This window comes from Canis lupus, chromosome 21 (assembly GCF_048164855.1).
Source record: "Canis lupus baileyi chromosome 21, mCanLup2.hap1, whole genome shotgun sequence".
NCBI lineage: Eukaryota > Metazoa > Chordata > Mammalia > Carnivora > Canidae > Canis > Canis lupus.
In genome coordinates this window covers 3,943,677-3,967,172 of record NC_132858.1, presented here as the reverse complement: position 1 = coordinate 3,967,172, position 23,496 = coordinate 3,943,677, and the positions used below count along the sequence as shown (strand labels likewise).

Below are 23,496 nucleotides of genomic sequence, written 5' to 3'. Positions count from 1 at the left end.
CACTGAAAAAATTACCATATGACCCAATAATTCCTTGTGTGAGATGTACAATCCAAAGAATAGAAAACAGTTTTTCAAACAAAAACTTGTACATGGATGTTCATAGCAACACAAGTCACAATAGCCCCAAGGTAGAAACAACCCAAATGACCAAGAGTTGAATGGATAAACAGGTTGGTAGATCTACACCATGGAATATTATTGGGGAATAGAAAGGAATGAAGCACTGGCATGTGCTGTGGGATGGCTGATCTTTGAAAGCATTAAGCTAAGTGAAGGAAACCAGACATGAGAGACCACATATTATATGATTTCATTCATATAAAATATCCAAAAATAGGTAAATCTATAGAGGCAGAAAATAGATCCATGCATACCAGGTATTAGGGGAAAGGTGGAATGAGCAATGACTGCTAATAGATCCTGTGTTTCTGTTTGGGATGATGAATATGTTCTAAAATTAAACACTGGTGATGGTTGCACAAGTCTGAGAATGTACTAAAATCCATAGAATTGTGAACTTTAGAAGGTTAAATTTTATGGTATGTGCATTATATCTCAATAAAGCTGTGATTAAAACAACCACATGAAGCTACCAATTAAAAAAATAGTTTGTCCTTCACCTTTGTTTTGTTTTTAATTATTTATTTAAAAAATTATGGTAAAATAGACTACAAAAATGTACTATTTTAACCATTTTTAAAAAGATTTTATTTATTTATTCACGAGAGACAGAGAGGCACAGAGACACAGGCAGAGGGAGAAGCAGGCCCCATGCAGGGAGCCTGATGGTGGACTCGATCCCAGGACTCCAGGGTCATGCCCTGGGCCAAAGGCAGGTGCTAAACCGCTGAGCCACCTGGCTTCCCTAACCAATTTTTTTTTAAAGATTTTATTTATCTATTTATGAGAGACAGAGAGAGAGAGAGAGGCAGAGACACAGGCAGAGGGAGAAGCAGGCTCCATGCATGCTTCTCCATGCATCCATGGATCTGGGGACTCCAGGATCACACCCTGGGCTGAAGGCAGAGATGCTCAACCACTGAGCCACCCAGGCATCCCTTAACCATTTTTTTTCCTTAACCATTTTTAACTGTACAGTTTAGTGTTCATATTGTCATGTAACCCTCACCACCATCCATCCACAGATCTTTCTTCATCTTACAAAACTGAAATACTACTGTCCTCATTAAATACTAGCTCCCTATGCCTTCCCTCGCCCAACCACTGGCACCCACCATTTTATTTTCTGTCTCAATGAATTTGACCACTCTAGGGAACTCCTATAAGTGGACTCATACAGTATTTGTTCTCTAATAATGGGCTCATTTCTTTTAGTGTAATGACCCCTGATTCATTCATGTTGTAGCATGTGCCAGAATTTCCTTTTTAAGACTGAATAAGATTCTATTGTATGTACAAATTACATTTTATCTGCTCATCCACCGATGGACACTCAGGTTGCTTCCATGCTTTAGCTATCATGAATAATGCTGCTATGAACGTGGGTGTGCAAGTACATCTTCTTGTCCCTGCTTTCAATTCTTTTGGGTCTGTACCTAGAAGTGGAATTGCTGGATCATATGATAATTTATTTTTAAGTTTTAAAAAAGATTTTATTTATTTATTCATGAGAGACACACAGAGAGAGAGGCAGAGACAAGCAGGCTCATGCAGGGAGCCCGATGTGGGACTTGATCCCAGAACTCCGGGATCACACCCTGAGCCAAAGGCAGATGCTCAACTGCTGAGCCACCCAGGCATCCCTATTTTTTAATTTTTTGAGGAACCTCTATACTATTTTCCACAGTGGCTGTGGCATTTTATACTCCCATCAGGTTTACACATGGGTTCTGATTTCTCCACATCCTGGCCAACACCTGTTATGTATATAAAATGATGTTTCAGGGGCACCTGAATTGCTCAGTGGTTGAGCATCTGCCTTTAGCTCAGGTCATGATCCTGGAATGGAGTCCTGCATCAGGTTCCCTGCAGGTAGCCTGCTTCTCCCTCTGCCTATGTCTATGCCTCTCTCTCTCTCTCTCTCTCTCTCTCTGTCCCTCATGAATAAATAAATAAAATATTTAAAAATAAAATAAAATGAAATTATGTTTCACTGTGGTTTTCTTTTTCTTTCTATATTTTTAAATTCTAGTTAATATATAATGCAGCATTGATTTCAGAAGTGGAATTTAGTGTCATTGTAGTTTTGACTTGTTAATTTCTTTCATTTTAAGTACTTTACAAATGTAAGAATTTTAATTGCATAAAGAGCAAGATCTAAAAAAAAAGGACAAGATCTTAATAAGGTCTTAAGTAGTTCTATAAAGCTAACATATTTAACTTACAGACATGAAAAACTTGAGTTCTATTTTATTTATTTATTTTTTAAATTTTTAATTATTTATGTTAGTCACACACAGAGAGAGAGGCAGAGACACAGGCAGAGGGAGAAGCAGGCTCCATGCACCGGGAGCCCAATGTGGGATTTGATCCCGAGTCTCCAGGATTGCGCCCTGGGCCAAAGGCAGGCGCCAAACCGCTGCACCATCCAGGGATCCCTCCATTTTAAGTATAAATACTGTCTAGTACCCTGTTGGTCCCTCTAATCCATTTACTATTTGTGTTAATTCTGAGCTCCCTTCTCATAGAAGTGACCCCCAGTGTTTTCTCAGTGTTTTTCCTGTTTTTATAGTTTTTTAAAAATATTTATTCATGAGAGACAGAGAGAGAGAGAGAGGCAGAGACACAGGCAGAGGGAGAAGCAGGGTCCCCCATAGGGAGCCTGATGTGGGACTCAATCCTTGGACCCCGGGACCACCACCTGGGCCAAAGGCAGATGCTCAACCACTGAGCCACACAGGTGCTCCGTGTTTTTCCTGTTTTTTCCTGACTCTGTCATCACAGCTGTCTGGGTCCTTCTAAGGACACCTGGATAGAAACGGTACCCGGAAGGATATATACAAAATGTCAACAGTCAATACATATATAGGTAATGAGATCACAGCTGATTTCTGTTTTCTTCTCGACTTTTTTGCATTCTCTGAGTTTTTCAAAACAATAATTAACCATTTATTCAATAAATATTTATTGGAGGATTGCTCTGTGTGAGGCACTAAGCTTGGTGCTGGCAAGAACAAGACAGCCATGGTCCTTGCCCTTATGGAGTTTACAATCTGGCAGAAAAGGCAGATGTTAAATAAGGAAGACAGTAATGATGTTAAAATGTGCAAAGGGCCTTGGTTTTGTTTCTAAGAGCATGTAGCCTAATCTGGAAGGGTCATGATGGAGAGGGCTTCCTGGGATTGGGGATGCTTACCTGGGACCTGCAGGGTGAAACACATTTGCCACCGTAGAGGTTGATGAGGGAGGACAGTGAACCATGGATTCATCCCCTTCCCATGCTGACACATCTGACCCTCCTGGCACCAGACAGACTTCCCTAAAATGCAAATTTGCACTCATTACTTAACTCAAAATTCTACTAAGAAATCATCAAGAACTATTAACAATACTCACTTTTGGGGAGAGAAATGGACAGAGGGGATCTTTTTTCATTTTGTGACTTTCTGTCTATAAAACCTTTTAAAACATTTTAATGAGAGAGTGGAGGTTGCTTCACTAGCCTTTTCACATCAGGTTTTATGCTTGAGATGGCTGTGCCCAATTCTTGTTTTTAAGGATGGTTCATTTGAATCCAAGAATCCTTCATATTCCATCAATGCAAAATTTCATTTGTATAGGTAGCTGGTAGCCAATGACAGAAGATTAGCACTTTTTTTTTCTTGGTGGATCTTTCTTTCTTGCCATTGATCAGCATATGGCTATTTCTACCACTTCAGATGGTTTTCTTCCATGGCATTATCTTTCAAATCCAATGGCTCTGCATCTTCTGTCATTAATAATTGTAATGTTGAGGGGCACCTGAGACAGTTAAGCATCTGTCTTTGGCTCATGATCCCAGGGTCCTGGGATGGAACCCCATGTCAGGCTCCCTGCTCAGTGGGGAGCTTCTCCCTCTCCCTCTGCTGCTCCCCCGGCTTGTGTTCTCTCTCTCTCTCTTTCTGTCAAATAAATAAAATCTTTAAGAAAAACAACTGTAATGTTGAGATTTCTTAGGATATTAATGGATTTCGACTTTGATCAGGCTTCTTCATAACAGCAAGTGTTGGGGACAAGGTGCCAGCCTGGCTTGCTTTGGCCCTGTTGGTTCATCTGATAACTTTTCCAGGTATTTAAAACGTTTCAACTGGGGAAGAGCAGAATTAGCAGTATGTGCAAACCCAACTTGTGGTGAATCTTCTTCAGGTCCGCTCATTTAGTCATTTAAACATTTAATTTTTAAATTTTTATAATTTTAAATATTTATTTATTTTGAGAGAGAGAGAGAGTCAGCAAACAGGGAGAGTGGCAGAGGGAGAGAATCTTGAAGCAGACTCCATCCTGAGCATGAAGCCTGACTTGGGGCCCAATATCATGAACCATGAGATCGTGATCTGAGCCAAAACTAGGAGTTGGACGTTTAACCCACTGAGCCACCCAGGTGCCCCAGTCATTTAAACTTTTTCTTTTTTTTTCAAGATTTATTTATTCATTCATTCAGAGAGAGCGAAGAAAGAGGCAGAGACACAGGCGGAGGGGGAAGCAGGCTCCATGCAGGAAGCCTGATGTGGGACTCGATCCCGGGTCTCCAGGATCACACCCCAGGCTGCAGGTGGCGCTAAACCGCTGTGCCACCGGGGCTGCCCCATTTAAACTTTTTAAAAAACTATTTCTCTTAGAAGCCTGATGAACTTATGATTTTAATTGAAGCTATTCATTATGGTAGGAAAAGCAACACCTGTAAAAACCGACTCTTTGTAAAATCTCTTTCAGGGGATACTAGACTTTTGTAACTTCAGAAAATCAAAATTGCAATATACTTTTTTTTAAAAGATTTTATTTATTTTTTCATGAGAGACACATAAAGAGAGGCAGAGACACAGGCAGATGGAGGAGAAGCAGGCTCCATGCAAGGAGCCAGATGTGGGACTCGATCCAGGGAATCCGGGATCATGCCCTGAGCCAAAGGCAGATCCTCAACCACTGAGCCACCCAGGCATCCCTTGCAATATACTTTTTTTCTTTTTTTAAGATTTTATTTATTTAGGGATCCCTGGGTGGCGCAGCGGTTTGGCACCTGCCTTTGGCCCAGGGCGCGATCCTGGAGACCCCGGATCGAATCCCACGTCGGGCTCCCGGTGCATGGAGCCTGCTTCTCCCTCTGCCTGTGTCTCTGCCTCTCTCTCTCTCTCTCTCTGTGACTATCATAAATAAATAAAAATTAAAAAAAAAAGAAATAGAAAAAAAGATTTTATTTATTTATTCATGATAGACATAGAGAAAGAGAGAGGTAGAGACACAGGCAAGAGGGAGAAGCAGGCTCCATGCCGGGAGCTCGACGGGGGACTCAATCCCGGGACTACCAGGATCACGTCCCGGGCCAAAGGCAGGCGCTAAACCACTGAGCCACCCAGGGATCCCCTGCAATATACTTTTAAAGAGTCATCTACACTTCTTGGGCATCTGGGTGGCTCAGTCGATTAAGCATCCGACTTGATTTCAGCTCAGGTCACAATGTCAGGGTCATGAGCTCCAGCCCCTTACGCTGGGTGTGGATCTCTCTCTCTCTCTTTCTCTCTCTCTCCCTCTGCCCCTCCCCCTGCCTCTCTTTCTCTGTCTCTTTCATAAATAAATAAATAAATAAATATCATCTACATTTATTAATTTATTTAAAACAAACATCATTAAAGATTTTTAAGGCATTGAACAAGCAAAATAGGAAATAATTTTTTTTCTTTCAAGATTTTATTTATTTATTCATGAGAGACACACAGAGAGAGGCAGAAACATAGGCAGAGGGAGAAGCAGGCTTCTCACAGGGAGCCCGATGCAGGACTTGATCCCCAGACCCTGGGATCACGCCCTGAGCCAAAGGCAGACACTCAACCACTGAGCCACCCAGACGTCCCAGGAAATACTAAAGTTAATTCAATCATTAAAATTCTGAAAAATTTGGGATCCCTGGGTGGCACAGCGGTTTGGCGCCTGCCGTTGGCCTAGGGCGCGATCCTGGAGACCTGGGATCGAATCCCACGTTGGGCTCCGGGTGCATGGAGCCTGCTTCTCCCTCTGCCTGTGTCTCTGCCTCTCTCTCTCTCTCACTGTGTGCCTATCATAAATAAATAAAAATTTTTAAAAAAATTCTGAAAAATTCATATATGTGAAATCATATTCATATATGATTTATCATTTTTGAATTCAAGTATAAACAAAATATTTATTTTAAAATATTTTATTTTTAAGTAATTTCTACACCCAATGTGGGGCCAAATCTACAACCTTGAAAACAAGAGTCACTCATGGGGTGCCTGGATGGGACAGCTGGTTGAATGTCTGACTTTTTTTTAAGTTCTCTCTCTTTTCTTTTAAGATTTTATTTATTTATTCACAACAGACACATAGAGAGAGGCAGAGACACAGGCAGAGGGAAAAGCAGGCTCCATGCAGGGAGCCCGATGTGGGACTCGATCTCAGGTCTCCAGGATCACACCCTGGGCTGAAGGCGGCGCTAAACCGCTGGGCCACCGGGGCTGCCCTGAATGCCTGACTCTTGAAATTAGCTCCTCCGTGCTCAGCAGGGAGTCTGCTTGAGAGTCTCTCCCTTCCCCTCAGGCCCTCCTCCCCTCTGTGACTGTGAGTGCATGGGCTTGGGCATGCACCTGCATTCTCTCTGTCTCTTTCTCAAATCTCTAACGAAAAAAAAGAGTTGCTTGCTCCTCTGACTGAGCCAGCCAGCCAGTGTCCCTGATCAAAACCTTTTTATTTACTTATTTTAAAGATTTATTTATCTTTTTTTTTTTTTTTCAGAGAGAGAGCACAAGAAGGGGGAATAGCAGAGGGAGAAGCAGACTCCCTGCTGAGCAAGGAGCCCAACGTGGGGCCTCTATCCCATGACCCTGGGATCCTGACCTGAGCAGGGGGCAGATGCTTAAAACTACCCAGGTGCCCCCCAAAATATTTTTAAACTTAGATTTTCTGAAGCAGTCAAGGTTTATAGTCCACTTTGATGTACTTCTTTACTCAAATTATGTTCAATGATTATGTTTTCAAAAAAGTGATTTTTATTTGTAAAAACAGCTATAATTCATTGATTCAAACAAGAATCAAGTATTGGTTAATTGTTAATACCTAAAGTTGATAAATAACTCAACAAATAATAAATGAACAAATTCAAAGCAAGAATTAGCAATTGAGAAACAGTGAAATGTATTATATTCTTTTTATTTTTTTATTTTTTTTTAATTTTTATTTATTTAGGATAGTCACAGAGAGAGAGAGGCACAGAGACACAGGCAGAGGGAGAAGCAGGCTCCATGCACCGGGAGCCCGACGTGGGATTCGATCCCGGGTCTCCAGGATCGCGCCCCGGGCCAAAGGCAGGCGCCAAACCGCTGCGCCACCCAGGGATCCCTGTATTCTTTTTAAATCTAACATCAGACACTAGTAACAAAAACATGAACACAGCAATAATTCTTATGTCTTCTATGTTAGAAAAACTTAGATGTAGGAAAAAATATACATTTACATGTCCACACTGAACAGAACCTCAGTCATAACAAATGGGCGCTGTGACTTTTCAGAAATTCAGGACGCTTTTCTTCATACAGCACCCCATGAGGGCTTTCTGGTCATGGTCTCAAGCATATGTCCTTAAAATGACCATTACCAAACTGAGGAACAATATCAGGGACTACCAACAGGTGCTATGTCAATGGTGGTCAGATTAATAGCCTGGACACACCTATCCACCACACACCTATCCACCACTTGCCATTGGAAGCTTTCTGCTCATTCATGGCTTTTTATAGTCTCGGGCATCCACCCTGTGATCTGGACAGATGGATGCAGCTGGCTCTGGGCTGCAGGCCAGAGTGCTGGTTGGGTTGTCTACAGGCGCTGCGGAATGTGGCCTTGTCCTGTGGCTACTAAGAGCTGAAGCAGAGACCACATGGTCTGACGAGAGCCACTGCAGAAGAGATGAAAACCTTGCGGAGGCAGTCTGGGGGATGTTTTCAGCCATCAAGTCATCATTTTAGGTTAACCATAGAAAAAAGCTTGAAAAATACTTCTAGCATAAACATTTCCAAACATCCAAAAGTAGGAAGTACAAGGAACACCCTGCTTCAACCCTGGCAGTCACTCTTTGCACTTTTCTAGTATTTTAAAGCAAATCCCCCAATGTTTTCATTCCTAAATACTTAAACTTACATCTTTCCTTCTTCTTCTTCTTCTTCTTCTTCTTCTTCTTCTTCTTCTTCTTCTTCTTCTTCTTCTTCTTCTTCTTCTTTTATTTAAAGGGACACTGGCTTATATAACCCAATGCCACTGCCAACTTAACAAAATCAACAGATTCCTTAATATTTATTTAAAACTCATTCTTTATATTCAAATGTCACTGATTGTCCAATACATGTCTTTTCTCAGTTGGTTTATAAGTCAAGTGATTCATTTGCCTTATAATATTTCCATATCACAGCACTATTGTTGCTTTTCCATTAGACGGTCAAGTGAGGTGCCATAGCATTTCCTTGGCAAGATCCCTCAAGTTTCAAAATGTGAGAAAGTTGTGAAGGGAGGCAGGGCCATTCAGAATATAGTTGTGGGTCCAAAGAAATCACACTGTGCCTTCTACTTTTGTCATTTCTGATAGAAGTGAGACCAATCCATTCTTTGTGGTATTTTCACTGATGTTTCTTTTTTTGTCATGAGCCATCTTCATTCTGGGCAGGGAGAGGCACAAAACAAGCTGTGAGTGGAAAAGTGAGAGCTTCATGGATGGAAGGGCTCTGTCACTGTCCTGAGAAGGAGGGGCCTGCTGGGCCCAGGCGGATGAAATGGAGAGGCACAGCTGCCCCCAGGGAGGTGCCCCCAAGCCAGCCCAGCCCATCTGGAGCAGAGCCCCACTGCCCCACCGACCTACTGACCAAGCCCAAGACAAGGAACCAGACAAGGTTCAGATCAGCCAAACCACAGACAAAGGATCCCACTTGAAAAGAAGTGTTCAATGAATAGATTAGATGACCATCTTCCTTCAAAATAAAAAGCATGGCTGAAATTCATCTGGAGTAACAGACTGACCTCATCTGGTCACCACACGTGGTTTTGCAGCCATAGGTTAGGTGAGAGGAGGGACTTTAGCCGTGTGACAGATCCCCTCCACATACAAAGTGATGGCATATTTAATAAAAGGAGACTATGGCAGAATTGTATATGGCCTCCCGCGTGATTTACCTCCAAATGCTTCATAGGACTCTCAGACACTCACCACCAAGTTTAATAAACCTGAAGCCATTACTGTATTTCAGGTGGATGGTCAGGAGCAGTGGGAGCTGCCCCAGAGTCCTGACACGGGCCAAGGGAGTGCCCCAGTCCTGCCGCGGCAGCAAGGACCCCACTGACCCATTCTCACTGGTCCATCCCCACAGGCTATGAGAACTTTCTGACATGCTGGAGAGGGAGCAGGAAGGGTCCTACCTCTTCTCTGTCTCCTGGATGGTGTCCAGCAATGGCTGGTTGTTAGTCTCTGTCAGGAAGGAGGCTGCTATAGCTGCCAGGATAGGCATGAGACCAAACATCACAGGCTGTAGCACTGGGCTATGGCTTCCTAGGATGTAGATGAGGGGAGCCAAGAGGGAGCCCAGGCGTGTGCTGAAGATCCCGGCACTCATCCCTATCTGCCTGTGGTGAGAGAGAGCATAGGAAGGGTTAGGACCTTACATGCACGCTGCCATAATTCAAGCACCTGCAACAAGCCTGGTAGGATTTGGTGAATGAATAAATGGAACTGGGCCCTGAGTCTCCGGGCTGGTGCACTGAGAGAAGGCTGAGTGGCAAAGGGCCAGATCTTGGTATGGGTCGTGTAGGGGTACATCACAGGGAAGAGAACATTCATCTCAGATGTGGCCCTGTATGTAGGATGCTTATTGGGAACCATAACAATGGTGTAAAAATTGACAGCTAATACTAACTGAGCACGTACTTCATGCCAGGCACAGTACTTGATGTCCTCGACTTCTTGATTTCCTACCACTATCTAGGATATTTACATTTTTCTGAAGCTATAGAAACTAGACCGTTTATGGGAGTGCCTGCCATGCTCTAGTCATTATTCCAAGAGCAAAGTGCTATGATAACCAAAATCACGATAAATTAGTGACATGAACCTACTACTTTGAGATGTGACACCACAAAACTATTTCCAAATGGGGGCTGGTTTCACTAGTGGCCCAGCTCTGAGCTTTGAGGGACAGAGGCTGCCCTCTTGGTTCCAGAGGCTCTGATCCATCATCTTCTTCTTCTCCTTCTCCTTCTTCTTCTTTTTAAAGATTTTATTTATTTATTCATGATAGACATAGAGAGAGAGAGAGAGAGGCAGAGGGAGAAGCAGGCTCTGTGCTGGGAGCCTGACGCGGGACTCGACTCCATCCGGAAGGACTCGATCCGGGACTCTAGGACCACACCCTGGGCCAAAGGCAGGCGCTGAACCGCTGAGCCACCCAGGGATCCCCCTCTGATCCATCTTCTTACCTGATTTCAGTAGGGAAGAGCTCCATGGTGTATAGGTAGAGACAAGAAAAACAGCCAGCCAGGCTCCCTTTTCCAAATAAACAGAGGATCATCTGAAAGGTATTCATGTCTGAGAGAAGGCAGTGGGGTGGGGGGTAGACAAAAGGGAGTTAATTAAATATCAATGCAATCACCTATCCTCATATCTCAGTGTGTCAAGCACCTCTCTGCCTCAGGGCCTTTACACTTGTGGTTCTCACTCCTCAGAGTGCTCTTTCCCCCACTATTCATCTACTTACTCCTAATCCCATCTTCAGATCTCGATTCATTTTTTTATTTTTTTTAAAGGTTTTATTTATTTATTCATTCATGAGAGACACAGAGAGAGAAGGAGAGAGGCAGAGACACAGGCAGAGGGAGAAGCCGGCTCCATGCAGGGAGCCCAATGTGGGACTCGATCCCAGGTCTCCAGGATCAGGCTTTGGGCTGAAGGCGGCGCTAAACCGCTGAGCCACCCGGGCTGCCCCTTCAGATGTCTGATTCAAATGCTATTCTGGCAAAGAGGACTTCCCTGACCCAGTTCGCTGTACCTAGCCCACCGTATATTCCCTGACTCCCTGTACATCTCCTATGGGGCACTGATCCCAACTACAATTGACACAATGAAGCCATTGGTTACTGTCTGTCTCCCTGAAGGTTTCTGTGCTCCATGAGCCAGGGTCTGGTCTGGGCCGCAGGAAGGCAAGTGCTCAAGAAATAGCTATGAATAACTAATAACTAAACAAAGTGGATATTTTCCAATGAGGACATGGGGAGTTAGGGAGTTAGGGAGTGAGGGACGCTGAGATTAGCCCTGTCCTGGGGATTCAGGGAGGTGATTGCCCCACGGACAGAGTGTTCTCGTCAATAAAATGACAGAAGGGACAATCTTCAACATACCTCGCACTTGCAGGGTTTTAGATTTCTGGGATTCCTATGACCACCTCAAGTTAGTATTCCTTGCTACTGGATCTCAGATGGCTGAATTTATATCTTTATAAACTTATCTATAGATGATAATTAAAGTTTATTCAATATTTACCATGAGCTGGGCACCGGGATAAGAACTTTTACATATGATCTTTAATTATTTTTATTATTATTTTTTTAAGATTTTATTTATTCATTCATGAGAGACACTGAGAGAGACGCAGAGACATAGGCAGAGGAAGAAGCAGGCTCCACGCAGGGAGCCTGATGTGGGACTCGATCCTGTGCTCCAGGATCATGCCCTGGGCTGAAGGCAGGCGCTAAACTGCTGAGCCACCCAGGGATCCCAATCTTTTATTATTTTTAAAAAACTATTTCAAACATATGGAAAACTATAGAGATTGATATAGTAAAAACACCCATGAAATCATCTTATTGTTTTCTCCAATGTTAACATGCCTTAGCTGTGTGACCTTGGACAAGTCACTCCACCTCTCTGAGCTTTATTTATGCTTTAGTTATAAAAGCACTTCATGGAGTCCTCATGATGATTAGATGAGTTGGTACATGTGAAGTGCTAGCCCAGTGCTTGGCATGCAGTCAATACCAAATAAGGGCCTCTTAATTATTCTTCCTAAATAACCGTGAGGGTCAACAGAGTGTATGTGGGTCAACTTGTCTACAATCACAGGAAACCACTTGAAAGCAGGTTCATGCAGTTCTCTAGTCTGCTCTGAATCATCAAACCGGACCTGTACATCATACAGGTTGTACATCATATCAGAAGAGAATTTTCATGAGACCCAGAAGAAAACCTCACCTTGAGGAACAAATGTGGTGACAAGGATCATGCAACTGGCCAACAACAACAGGGAGACAACAGTGATTCGGCGGCCAAAGTAGCCCATACTCAGGCCTGCCAGCAGCTTTGTGGGTAAATCCATGACTGTAAACAGCATTTGTACCCCGTAGATGTTGAACCCAAATTTCTGCAAATCTAAGGCCAGCCCATAGAAGGAAAAGCCTGCAGAAAACCTGGATGAGAGAAATTGCCAGAAATTACTTCATACCCTAGAGGTGGCCCACAGTTTGCCTTTCTTTCCAATGGAAGGAGTCTCTGTAAACTTTTTGGCTATGGATGGGATATGATCTTATTCTAGAACCAAATACTCTCAGGTTCTAGACTTTGTCAAGTGTTCCTATCTTCTCAGATTGCTTAGCCACAGTCTGTTGCCTGCATGCATCTCTGTCTCAAGCCAGTGGGGCACCAGGGAATGACAACTCAGGAGCAGGTGTCAGGTGAATGACTTGGGGATCACTCTTTGGGGCCCACTCACCATCCCAGGGCAATACAGCAAGTAACTTTGCAGAGTCCTGGAGTGCGGAAGAGATCTAAGAAGAATGGAGACTCCTTCACAGCAGCTGTGTCCTCCTGCATGTGGAAGCTTACCACCTAGTAGGAAAAGACCAGAGTGGGGATGCCAGAAGAAAGGGCTCTGGCCCTTAGTCCTTACACTTTCTGATGTCATGAAGTTACTTGATTCTTCCCACATTGGCCAATTGCTATACACATTTCCAAGGAGAAATAGAGGACTTCAAATTTGTTGTGTGTATTCTCTTATATTAGCAACTTCTCCTTTTATTTTATTTTATTTTTTGTTTTTTAAAAAAGATTTATTTATTTATTTATTCGTGATAGACACACACAGAGAGAGAGGCAGAGACACAGGAGGAGGGAGAAGCAGGCTCCATGCAGGGAGCCCAATGCCGGATTCAATCCCGGGACTCCAGGATCACACCCTGGGCCAAAGGCAGGCACTAAACCGCTGAGCCACCCAGGGATCCCCACAACTTCTCTTTTTAACTAGTTTTTCTTGAGGATCAAAGATGACCATCATTTATTGAGCACTTGTTATGTGCCAGATGGGGGTCTATGTACTTGATGTGAACTAACTTATTTAATGTAAGGGAGGTTTCCCTTATCCTTTAAAATTTTTTTAAATTTATTTTTATTTATTTGAGATAGAATGAGTGGAGCAGGAAGGAGCAGAGGGAGAGGGAAATCCTGAGGGGAGCCCGATGTAGGGCTCAATACTAGGACCCTGGGACCATGACCCAAGCTGAAGACAGATGCCCAACTGACTGGGCCACCCAGGTGCCCCTCTATAATCCTTTTATACAGATGAGGAAACTGAAGCTCAGAAGGTTGAATAATTTGTCCAGGATCATAGAGCTATTAAGTGAAGAGTTGGGAGTCAAATTCAGGTGAATGGCCCCAAGTCTGAGATCCTAGCCATTGTTATTTTGCTTCTTCATATTCATAGTTAGAAAGGTCCCTGCCGGGACGCCTGGGTGGCTCAGCTCAGCGGTTGGGTGTCTGCCTTCGGCCCAGGGCATGATCCTGGAGACCCAGGATCAAGTCCCACATTGGGCTTCCCACATGGAGCCTGCTTCTCCCTCTGTCTCTGCCTATGTCTCTGCCTCTCTTTCTGTGTGTCTCTCGTGAATAAATAAATAAAATCTTAAAAAAAAAAAAAAAAAAAAAGTCCCTGCCATGCCTGGGTGGCTCAGCGGTTGAGCATTTGCCTTCAGCTCAGGGCGTGATCCCGGGGTCTAGGATCAAGTATCGTGCATCAAGCTCCTTGCAGGGAGCCTGCTTTTCTCTCTGCCTATGTCTCTGCCTCTCTCTCTCTCTGTGTTTTGGGAATAAATAAATAAAATATTTTTTAAAAAAAGAAAGAAAAGTCCCTGCCTCCTCTTTCTGTAGTACCTCTCCCAATTCCCACTCTCCAGAAGCAACTGCCCTCTACTCTTCTAGGTGTTTCTTCTCATATTTATCTCATATTTCCAAATAAAATGCTACACTGCTATGGCTTGATTTTCCAACTTTAGATTGATTTATACTAAGAAAGAATGAGGATTTAACCCTCTTACTCTACCATCTCCGACCTATACCTCCCCTTCTGTCATTCTCCCAATATGAATCTCATTCAGAGTTGAACCATGTAGCATACTCCTATTATATTGCCTTGCATGACCTGACCTTTTATTTTCCTGGAGTTAGTAACTGCCTCTTTTGTGTATTTGCTTGCTTAAATTCTTGGTTTCTTAAGTACCTGGCACTAATTTATCCCCAAATTCTTTGATAGAACCATAAACTCCTGTTAATAAGATTAAATATAACAAGCAATCTATTAGCATCAATTTTTTTCTTCAGGAAAGGCCATCAGTACATGTCTATCCTTTTGCTTCAGTGCAGACTGACTGTTCTCTAGGTTTTCTTTTTTTAAGATTTCATTTATTTATTCATGAGAATACACAGAGAGGAGAGAGAGAGAGAGAGGCAGAGGCAGAAGCATGCTCCATGCAGGGAGCCCAACATGGGCCTCGATCCTGGGTCTCCACAATCACGCCCTGGGCCGAAGGCAGCGCTAAACCGCTGAGCCACCTGGGCTGCCCTATTCTCTAGGTTTTCTGTACGACTTTTCCCTTCTTCTTTACCTTTCTCCTATTTTGGATCTTCTATTTCCTGGATTCCTAGGTTCACATTCTTGTTTTGGTGGAATGTACCTGGTGGTAGCTTCTGAGAAAGGGTGTAACAGGACATTTTTGCCACAGGTCCTCTGGTTATCTGATGGTGACAGCTACTACTTCTGGATGTAGAAACTTACCTCTTTGTTCACCCTTGGCAGGCCAACTTAAGCCCTCAGTGAGAATTATCACCAGGTCAGGAGGAAGGATTTGGGTAGTGTGTGGGTTTTCTTTGTGCATACCTCTGGAGTGAGCTTCCTCCCCTGCTCCTTTCTGCCATTTAATCTTGCCACAGCCCGCAGATTTTTCACAGCCATGTCAAGTTTGTTGTGGGTGACGAGCCAGCAAGCCGATTCTGGCAGGCCCCTAATAGTGAGAGGGAAGGGAGTGAGGGAGGGAGAGGTCTGGGAGCATGATCAGACAAGGGCAGAACCTCCTGCCCCTGCAACCCTGACCAGCTGGAGGTGCCAAGGGGTCTCCACCCACAGTACACACGCAGGGACTGGGCTCACTGCCCCAACCACCACCATGTATCAAGGCTGGCCCACTTAAAAACAGGGAGATCTGAGAAAGTCCAAATAAGCAAAATGGGAATAAGGAGGAACAAGGAGAGCAATTATTAATTGGCTGGTGAGCCTTGGTTAATGGGCTGGTGGTTGTTTCTCTCATTTCCTTTTTTGTCATATCACACGACACAAATGCAGGCATGTGTGGGTTTTTTTGCAAAACTATCGCCAAGTTGTACACATCTTCTGCCACCTCCATTTCTCATTTAATTCTTTACTCTCAATATCTCTCATGGCACTAACATGGATCCTCATTGTCATTTTTATGGGAGTCCCCACTTTCATTGTGGCTCTGGATTTGTATGGGAAATCTCTTCTCGGCTGAGTGGAGTGGCCAAAACTCTTCAAGTCTGACCCCATGAGGCATTTCAGGGACCCAAGTGAGTTTGGGGCACATAAAGGGCCTCACAGTCACTCAAGACTGAATTTGGTACGGGGTGAAGTGTGCAGCCACTTAGAACCCTAAATGGCATAGACTTTTCACCAAGGATGATATGGAGGGAAAAAAAATCAAATGGAGACACCTCGTATACCAAGGGTCCCTTCTTCTCTCCTTAAGGAGGTCAGATCTCAGCAGGCCCAAGCCAAAGTAAGCTCTGAGGTCAGCAAACACTCCTCATGAAGACAGACCAGACCAGGCAACTCTGTACAGTATATTGTGTATCGAGAGCTGACGTACCACGAATACAGAAGAATAATCACGTAGGTGACAGAGACTGTGCCCTGTAGCCAGCGCCATTGCCGGATGAAGTAGGCCAGGCCGGAGAGGATCACCTGGCCCAGTGTGATCATATACATAGCGTAGGTATTGACCAGCGTCCGCCTCTGCGTCGGGGTCCACTCCATGGCTAGGGATGACAAGTCCAGCATTGCTGGTCATCAGCTCCACAAGGTCAGGGCAAGAGGTCAGCCCAGGTCGGTCAGTGACAGAGATCCCAGGCAATACCCTTGCAGAACTTTACCCTGCTGAACCCAGTTGATGGGTGGGCTCTGCCCCTGCTCTGGTCCTTCCTCCTGCCCGGTGCCACCCAGGACACACGGTCCCAAGCACCTTCGGCCATCTCATTCGATCTTCATCACCCCACTATGCAGGAACATCTGTGATGATCCCCACCTTACAAGCAAGGAATATGTCACTGGAGTTGGGAATTTGAGCCTGGGGCGCGTAAGCCACCACCAAACAGCAAAAACTTCTTGAGGACTTTCTGGGTGCCAGATATTAGTCTATAAATACGTATGAGATGATGAGGTGCTATCATTATCACCCCGTTTTACAGATGGGGAAACTGAGGCCCAGGCAGGTTAACTGGTGCCCCCCCCCCCCCCCGGTGGCACAGCTGTTGGAAGGGCCAGGGCCGCGCAGGTGTACTCACTGAGGCAGAGGCTGGCCACGATGATGCCGGTCATCGCCATCCCGCTGAGGAACCTGAAGGCGCAGTAGGCGGGGAAGCCGGGCGCGCAGGCGGCGCCCAGGCCCACAGCGATCATCTGCACTGTCGCGCTCTGCAGCACCCTCTTGCGCCCGTACCTGCCACCGAGACGGAGTTGCCAGGCTGAGCCTGGGGCAGCTGCAAAGGGGACTAGTGACCGCTCTGCACAGGCCTTTTGCCCCAGTCTGTCCTGTGCACCTGTCAGTCCCCTATTTCACTGCATCCTTAGAAAAAAGGGCTTTGGAAGCCGCCTTCACATGTGATTGACGGGCCTTGGAGGGGACCGCGACCCCTTCTGGACACCCTCCCACTTGAAAAAAAAGGCCTTGGGGAGGAACTCCCTTCTTCCTTGCTTTCACAGGGAGGCGCAGGGCCTCGAATGTTCCAGATGACCCTTGACCTGACGCTCATTCTCTTTTGCATCCTCTCAGACCCCTGTGTGCCAGGCAGGAGCCGATGCAGAGGACTCCCTGGCCCCTTCCCATGAGACCCCCCTACCGCTGGCCACGGCCCGGGCCTGGTGTCAGTGTACTACGAAGTGCTGTGCTCAGATGTCAGTGCCAGGCTTGCTCCAGGCCTGCCTGTGGAGCTTCCAGTCCACTTGGGAGAATCAGACAGTAAGATAAACAGGCCACAGAACAAACTAAAGCAGAGCAGGGGACCAGGAAATGTCAGAGGGTCGGCAGTTGTAAATAGGGTGGCAGGAGAAGCCTCCTCTGGGAACATGACACAAGTGCCACGAACATCGTGCTGAGGTGTGCTGGGGGCTCCTTCCGCGTCATCTCAGGTCAATGTCATTATTATCCCCATTATACAGATAAGAAAACAGAGGCTCAAGCTTAAATGACTTGCCCCATCCCTCAGCCAATGAGAAATCCACACCACTGTTGATTTGAGGCTGTGAGAAGTGACCGGAAGGGGTGTCCTGGAAATAGTGCCCCTGGTGGGGAGAACAAGCAGTGCAAAGGCAGGAGGAAGAAGCAGAGGATTGGGTTCACTGCAGTGGCTCAGGGGCCAGTCCAGGGAGCCCCAGCAGGCCACACGCTCCGTTAGGCTTCCCTGGCCAGGAACTGGAGAGCTGGTGGAAGCTTGAGCAGAGGAGGACTAGGATCTGTTCTGTATCTAACAAGATTGCTCTTCCCACTGATCTGAGAGTAACAGAAGGGCTCATGGATAGGAAGAAGCAGGGAGGCTCCTTCAAAGGCTGTTTCCGCCAGCCAGGTGCAAGATGAATAAGGCTGCTCCCAGAGTGGCAGCCTAGGGGGTGGTGAGAGGAGGAGGTGGGTCCTGGTCTATGATGATGACAGAGCCGACATGGTCTGCTGGTGTGCTGGAGAGGAGGGAAGTGGTGGAGGAGGTGGGGGGCAAGGGAGGGGTGGTCAAGGGGGTGTCTCAAAAGGGAGCAGGCAAGGGCAGCCCGGGTGGCTCAGCAGTTTAGCGCTGCCTTCGGCCCAGGGCCTGATCCTGGAGATCCGGGATTGAGTCCCGCATCGGGGTCCCTGCAGGGAGCCTGCTTCTCCCTCTGCCTATGTCTCTGCCTCTCTCTCTGTGTCTCTTATGAATAAATAAATAAAATCTTAAAAAAAAAAAAAAAAGGGAAGCAGGCAAGCAGTGGGGAAGTGGTGGGTTTACATACTCTTGAGGATCATTCGACTCCCTACCTGGGCTCTTTCCAGAGGTGGATGCTACAGACCTAGGGTTCTACCTCGGACACCCTGCAGCTCTCAGCTTTCGGAATGCAAGATATTAGTTGGCCAGGCTGCAGGCTCCTACTTACTAGGGACTGGCACTGAAAGCAAGAGCTCCCTGCAGGCCTCATGGAGGTGACTTAGTTCCCTCTTTTCACCTCTGGGTAGGGTGCAGGTGAGGACAGAGTCTGGGACCCTCCAGGTGGCCTCCTTTCTGATGAGCAAAGTGCTGGCTTTACCAGTCCCTCCTGCCCAGAGCTTATGGCTGGGCATCTCAGCACAGGGGCCAGAGGCTGTGTGTTCTTGGAGCCCAGCAAAGGGAGACAGGAGTGACTGGGGCCACTAGGTGACTGAGAGAGCCCCTCAATTGTACAGAAATGATCCCCAGAGCTAAGTGAATTTTCTAAGGTTTCATAGAGGGCAGAGGCCAGCTCCTACTGATGTTGTCCACTGAAATGCTCTTTCTGCTGCACTGGGGGAGATGCATCCAACAGGGTGGCAAAACTAGAAGATACTGTACCCAGGGCTGGCTTTCAGAAGACACTGTACCTTGGCCTGTTCAGCTTTAACCAGGATTATCTGTCTAGATAGAGCTGATGGAAGACAGAGCTTCTTCCTCATGGCATCATCATCACTTCCAAGAACATTGACTAAATGTCCATGCTGGAATCTGTTTTCTCTAGGACCAGTGGTGCTAAGCCTCCTCTCATCTGTAAAATGTGAGCAGCTACACAGGGCTGCTGGGAGGACGTGGGAGAGCGCTCAGTGGAATTAGCTTTCCACCCCACTACTGGTCATCACAGGGACTCCTGCTTCCTGGGGAGGTGTCAGGTGAAGGCGGCCCTGCAGGTGAGGTCATGCATTGGCCAACTGAGGCCACGGCTGCTTTCTCAGCACTCACAGGATGAAGGCGTTCTGGCACGTGACTCAACATTCATCAACAAGCAGGAAGTACTTCGACATTAACGATTGCAATTCATTTCAGAACAGAAAAAGAGGTGCCATCACCTCTGCCACACGCCCAGAGGACTGTCTCCTAGGAAAGTGGGGTGTCCAGGGCCTGGGCAGGGACGGGGGAGCGCTCCACCTTGGCTCCTCTGTTTGAGGTATCAAGTGTGGCCCTGGCTGTCTGGCAGGGAGGAAGAGATGGGAGGGTCTTCTCAAGTGGGATCTTGAGCCTTCGAGGACACTGTGGGGACAGTGTGAATGCTAGCCTTGTTGGAAGATTCTGGAGACTTCCTCGGGCCTCCTCCCCTCACCTGTCAGAGAAGATGCCAAAGATAATAGCTCCCACCAGCTGTCCCGTCATGTATATGGACTGAGCAATGGACTTCAGTGACTTGTGGTCGCACACCAGGTCCCACTGGAGGAAAAGAGAAGTGTCAACAGGTGGCTAGTGCACCCTCACCCTGAGGCTTCCATAGAATATCAAGAGCTGCTTCATCACCCCTTTACACTAATTGACCGTCCTATAGCTTGTCCTGAAGCACATAATGCTGCCATCATGAGCACTGGTCCTTTTATTTTAAATGGCACGATGATGAATTAAGCACATTATCTCAGGTGTTATATAAAACACAGAGTCCCAAGTCTTAGGAAACCTCTACCCTAAAAGAAAGATGACCAACATGAATCTAGACCCAGATCACTTGAAATGCTTCATTTTTCCCCCTTCTTTTTGTTCTCATTTCATTCGGGGGTCTGAGAAATTGGGTGGGGAGAAAATGGAAGTCATGTCAATTTTCTGACTGCTTTGCAAATAGCTAAGCGAAGGCAAAAAATGATCAGACCAAGTATCAGCAGGGAGACAAATCAATCAAACATATCTGAACATCTTACACGCACAGAAAATTATTTGGCAGAACTTAGGGCCCTTCTATGACCCTACAACCCCACCCCTGGGCATACATCCAGCAGAAACGAATATCTGTGTCCACCCCAATACATGTACAAGAACGCTCCTAACCATGATAGTCATAATAGCCCCAAACTGGACACCATTGCAGGTGCATTTCAGTGGTAGAACAGACATGCACTCTGCGGTATATTTGTACAATGGAATGCTCCACAGTCCTGAGAAAGAACCAACTCCCGAGGCATGTATCAACATGGATGACTCTTAAAAATCTATATTGAATGAAAAAAATCCCAACACACTAAAGAGCACATACTCTATGATTCCCTTCATGTGAAATTCAAGCATAAGCAGAGCCAAGTGATAGTGATGGAGGTCTGAATGGTGGTTATGGGGGGGCAGTAGTGATACAGAAGGCTACAAGGGAGGCTTCTGGGGTCCTAGAAATAATCTGTATCTTGATCTAGTGTATATGTATCCAGCTGTATATCTAAATTTTAAGCATTTAATGGAATGAGTTATGTCTCCATTAAAATAAAACAAACAAAACATCTGAAGACTCAGCATTCAGCTGTAGTTTTACCTCACCTCAGAAACGATGGAGGAGTCAACACTTTGGTCATACACCCACCCATCCAGGCAGCCCTCGGTGTCCAAGTTCAAAGACGAGGTGCCATTGAGGTTTAAGATCTGCCAGTGAGGCTCGGAGAACCTCAGGCAACGCTCAGGCTTCTGGTCCTTGTCCAGTGGGATGAAGACTCTTAGCAAATCCCCATCTCGGACACCACCCGGGACCTGAGACCCGTTGGTCCAGTTGACCGGCCGGCAGTGGTGCTCTGGGGTCATGGCTGTGAAGTTCTGCAGGAAGTTGTGACAAGTGATCAGGATGGTAGGGAACATAATGAGAGCAGTTTGGAGGATTTGGAAGTTCCCCATGCCGCCAATGGTGTGCAGCAACTCTGAGAATCCCATCGTGCTCTCTCCACTGCACCTGTTCACTGAAGCTCCTCCACACACACACACACACACACACACACACTCATGGTCTATTTTATATACCCACTCATCTTCTTGTTCTAGTGGGAAAAGCTCTTGGGAAAGAGCTTCTGGGCATTTGTCCAGTGCTATGATACAATCACATCTTATTTGCTCTCCATCAGGAAATAAGATGTTTCTATGTAAGGATATTTCTTCAAGGAATAAACTTTTCATGTGACCATTTAAATGGAAGCCTTCCAGATGAGTTCCTTGCGTCTTCATTGTGTAAGTCCATGGTCAATATTTATTGAAGACCTGCAGACCGGTTTTCCCTCACAGCTTATGGGCATCATTACAGCTGTGTGTGTAGCAACCGAAAGTGACACATCCTCTGAGTTAGGCTTAGTGAAGATGAGAGGCAGAACCGTAGGCCATAGTCAGACTCACACATGAGACAGCCCCAGGCCAAGATCAAGGCCTGACTGATTTGGCTGGTGAAGACATAAGTCACTTTCAGATTTCAGGTCTGTTACTTACCTAGGCAGCGGGAAGGCGAATAAGCCAAAGGTGCCAACGACCTGAGATTCTTGTCCTTGGTGCCAGAAAGGGCAATCTTGAAACCAAAGGGGTCAGGGGATTGCAAGGTGAGTTGTGGGGTGCTCTGCAGCCGTGAAGCCTGTTTCAGACCTCAGTTGAGTGCCTTTATATCCTGTAGCTCTCTCCTGAGGAGGGCGATCAGAGGCCTCAGACCACATCAGAACATGGAGGTGACCAGAAAGTCTCATGATGTTTCAGGGTAAACAGGTGGGCGAGGGGCAGATGGCCTCATAGTAGCTCCCATAGTTCTCCTACCTTCTGATGTCCTGGAGGACTATAGCTTCCTGCTCAGAATTAGATGAGCTTTGGTTCAAGCCTCTGCCTACACGGCCTGTGCGGACATGCGTGGGTTCACCAGGGCGCCATGGCCAACACATTCCCCGAACTTTCACATGCAGCTGAGGCCACACCATCAGATACTGAAATTAATTGTACTAAGGGCTTGAATCAAGTATTTTTTTAATTGTTAAAATTGTGAAAAAATACACGTAAAATTTGCCCTCTTAACCGTGTTTAAGTGCCAGGTTCAGTGGCATTAAATATATTCATGGGATGCCTGGGTGGCTCAGTGGTTCAGCACTTGCCTTTGGCTCAAGGTGGGATTCTGGGGTCTTGGGATCAAGTCCTGCATCGGGTTCCCTGCAGGGAGCCTGTTTCTCCCTCTGCCTATGTTTCTGCCTCTCTTTGTGTGTCTCTCATGAATAAATTAATAAAATTTTTTAAAAGTACTGCATTATAAGTCTTACCACATTTTGTTTATCCAGTCATCTATCAATGGACACGTGCTTTACTTCCACATTTTAGTTCTTGTGAAACTGCTGCTAATAACCATGGTTGTACAAATATCTCTTGGATGTCCTGCTTTCTATTCTTTGGGAGTATATACCCAGAAGTGGCATTGTTGGATCATTATGTAATTCCATTTTTAATGTTTGGAGGAACCACCATACCACTTTCCACGATGGCCGAACCATTTTACATTCCCAACAGTAGTTCACAAATGCTGCGATTCCTACACATCCTCGCTGACACCTGTTATTTTGTTGGTAATAGCCATCAAATGTGTGTCAGGTGGTATCTTTTTTTTTTAAGATTTTATTTATTTATTCATGAGAGACAACAACTGAGCCTCCCAGGTGCCCCATGTAAGGTAGTATCTTTTTTTTTTTTTAATCTATTTATTCATGACAGACACACAGAAAGAGGCAGAGACACAGGCAGAGGGAGAAGCAGGCTCCATGCAGGGAGCCCAATGTGGGATTCGACTCTGTGTC

The 23,496-nt window shown here is 45.8% G+C and overlaps 1 protein-coding gene across 1 annotated transcript; it reads right to left on the bottom strand.

Moving 5' to 3' along the window:
* Positions 1–5,754: 5,754 nt before the first annotated feature.
* On the bottom strand, positions 5,755–21,700 carry LOC140612420 (solute carrier family 22 member 20-like). Its single transcript, XM_072789880.1, has 10 exons — positions 21,236–21,700; positions 20,052–20,155; positions 17,048–17,202; positions 16,354–16,522; positions 15,351–15,474; positions 12,915–13,030; positions 12,398–12,612; positions 10,630–10,738; positions 9,577–9,780; positions 5,755–8,822 (listed from the first exon to the last, which is right to left on the bottom strand). The coding sequence occupies exons 1-10, from the start codon at positions 21,617–21,619 to the stop codon at positions 8,717–8,719; spliced, it is 1,686 nt and encodes a 561-aa protein (XP_072645981.1). The 5' UTR covers positions 21,620–21,700; the 3' UTR covers positions 5,755–8,716.
* Between the last annotated feature and the right edge of the window lie 1,796 nt (positions 21,701–23,496).